This window comes from Sinocyclocheilus rhinocerous, unplaced genomic scaffold (genome assembly GCF_001515625.1).
Source record: "Sinocyclocheilus rhinocerous isolate Xijiao unplaced genomic scaffold, SAMN03320098_v1.1 C36109560, whole genome shotgun sequence".
Lineage (NCBI taxonomy): Eukaryota > Metazoa > Chordata > Actinopteri > Cypriniformes > Cyprinidae > Sinocyclocheilus > Sinocyclocheilus rhinocerous.
This window is the reverse complement of record NW_015773315.1, coordinates 1-829: the sequence shown is the minus strand read 5'-3', so window position 1 is coordinate 829 and position 829 is coordinate 1. Positions and strand designations below refer to the sequence as shown.

Sequence of the window (829 nt, the reverse complement as noted above, 5' to 3'; positions counted from 1 at the left end):
AGAAGATGCTGGTGTCTCACCCAGACAGTTGGTGGGGTCCACCTGGTCCTTCAGGAAATCCACACACATTTTCTTGACCGGTTCAATCTGGTACTGGTTAGCGGCGTTCAGCAGAGACTGAACATTATTACTGTTCACTGAGATTCTGAAATAGAATCAAAACATGCATGAGCTCTAAATGCGTATAAAATAGGTGTTATGCATCTGTGGAGAGATGTCACGTCTAACCGAGCCGTGTAGACGAACTCCACCAGCAGCTCGATGATCTCCGGTTCTGCTCCACCAAGCTCCACCTCGTGACTGGTGGCCTCCATCATACTCGCTGCACATGCAAGAGCAGCAGGATTTGTTTTAGATGTGCCTGTGTGTAACTGGAAAGATCTGTCAGATGCATGCTGAAGTGTTTCTCACATGTGAACATGAGGTTGAAGAAGTGGCTGGCGGCGGCCAGCACCACTCTGTGTGCCAGGATGTGCTTTCCCTGCACCACCAGAATCACGTCACACAGGATTGCCTGCAAACACACACCGTCAGACAAACCTGCTTTTCCTGCCAATCCCATTCCTGTGCATTAGAGACTACAAATGTACAGCCGTGCATAGAAAATGCTTTGATTTCTTTGAAAAGAGGCTTACACGGATAATGCTTTATTCATAATTTTGATTATTTCTTGATAATAAAACAACCGTCACAACTTTTCATCTTCTCACCACAGTCATTCTGCATGGTTGATTCTGTCTTCATCATTATTAAAACATTGCAACTAAAAGTAAAAAATACATTTTTAATATTTTATTATTATATTTCATTATTTAAAAACATATTTATT

General features: G+C 42.3%; 1 protein-coding gene across 1 annotated transcript; it reads right to left on the bottom strand.

The window, feature by feature from the left end:
* Positions 1 to 9: 9 nt before the first annotated feature.
* Positions 10 to 562, bottom strand: LOC107735519 (kelch-like protein 7; the record flags this gene model as incomplete). Its single annotated transcript, XM_016547174.1, has 3 exons — positions 412 to 562; positions 229 to 322; positions 10 to 145 (listed from the first exon to the last, which is right to left on the bottom strand). Coding segments are annotated over exons 1-3 (381 nt in total), but the record flags the coding sequence as incomplete, so codon positions are not given.
* Between the last annotated feature and the right edge of the window lie 267 nt (positions 563 to 829).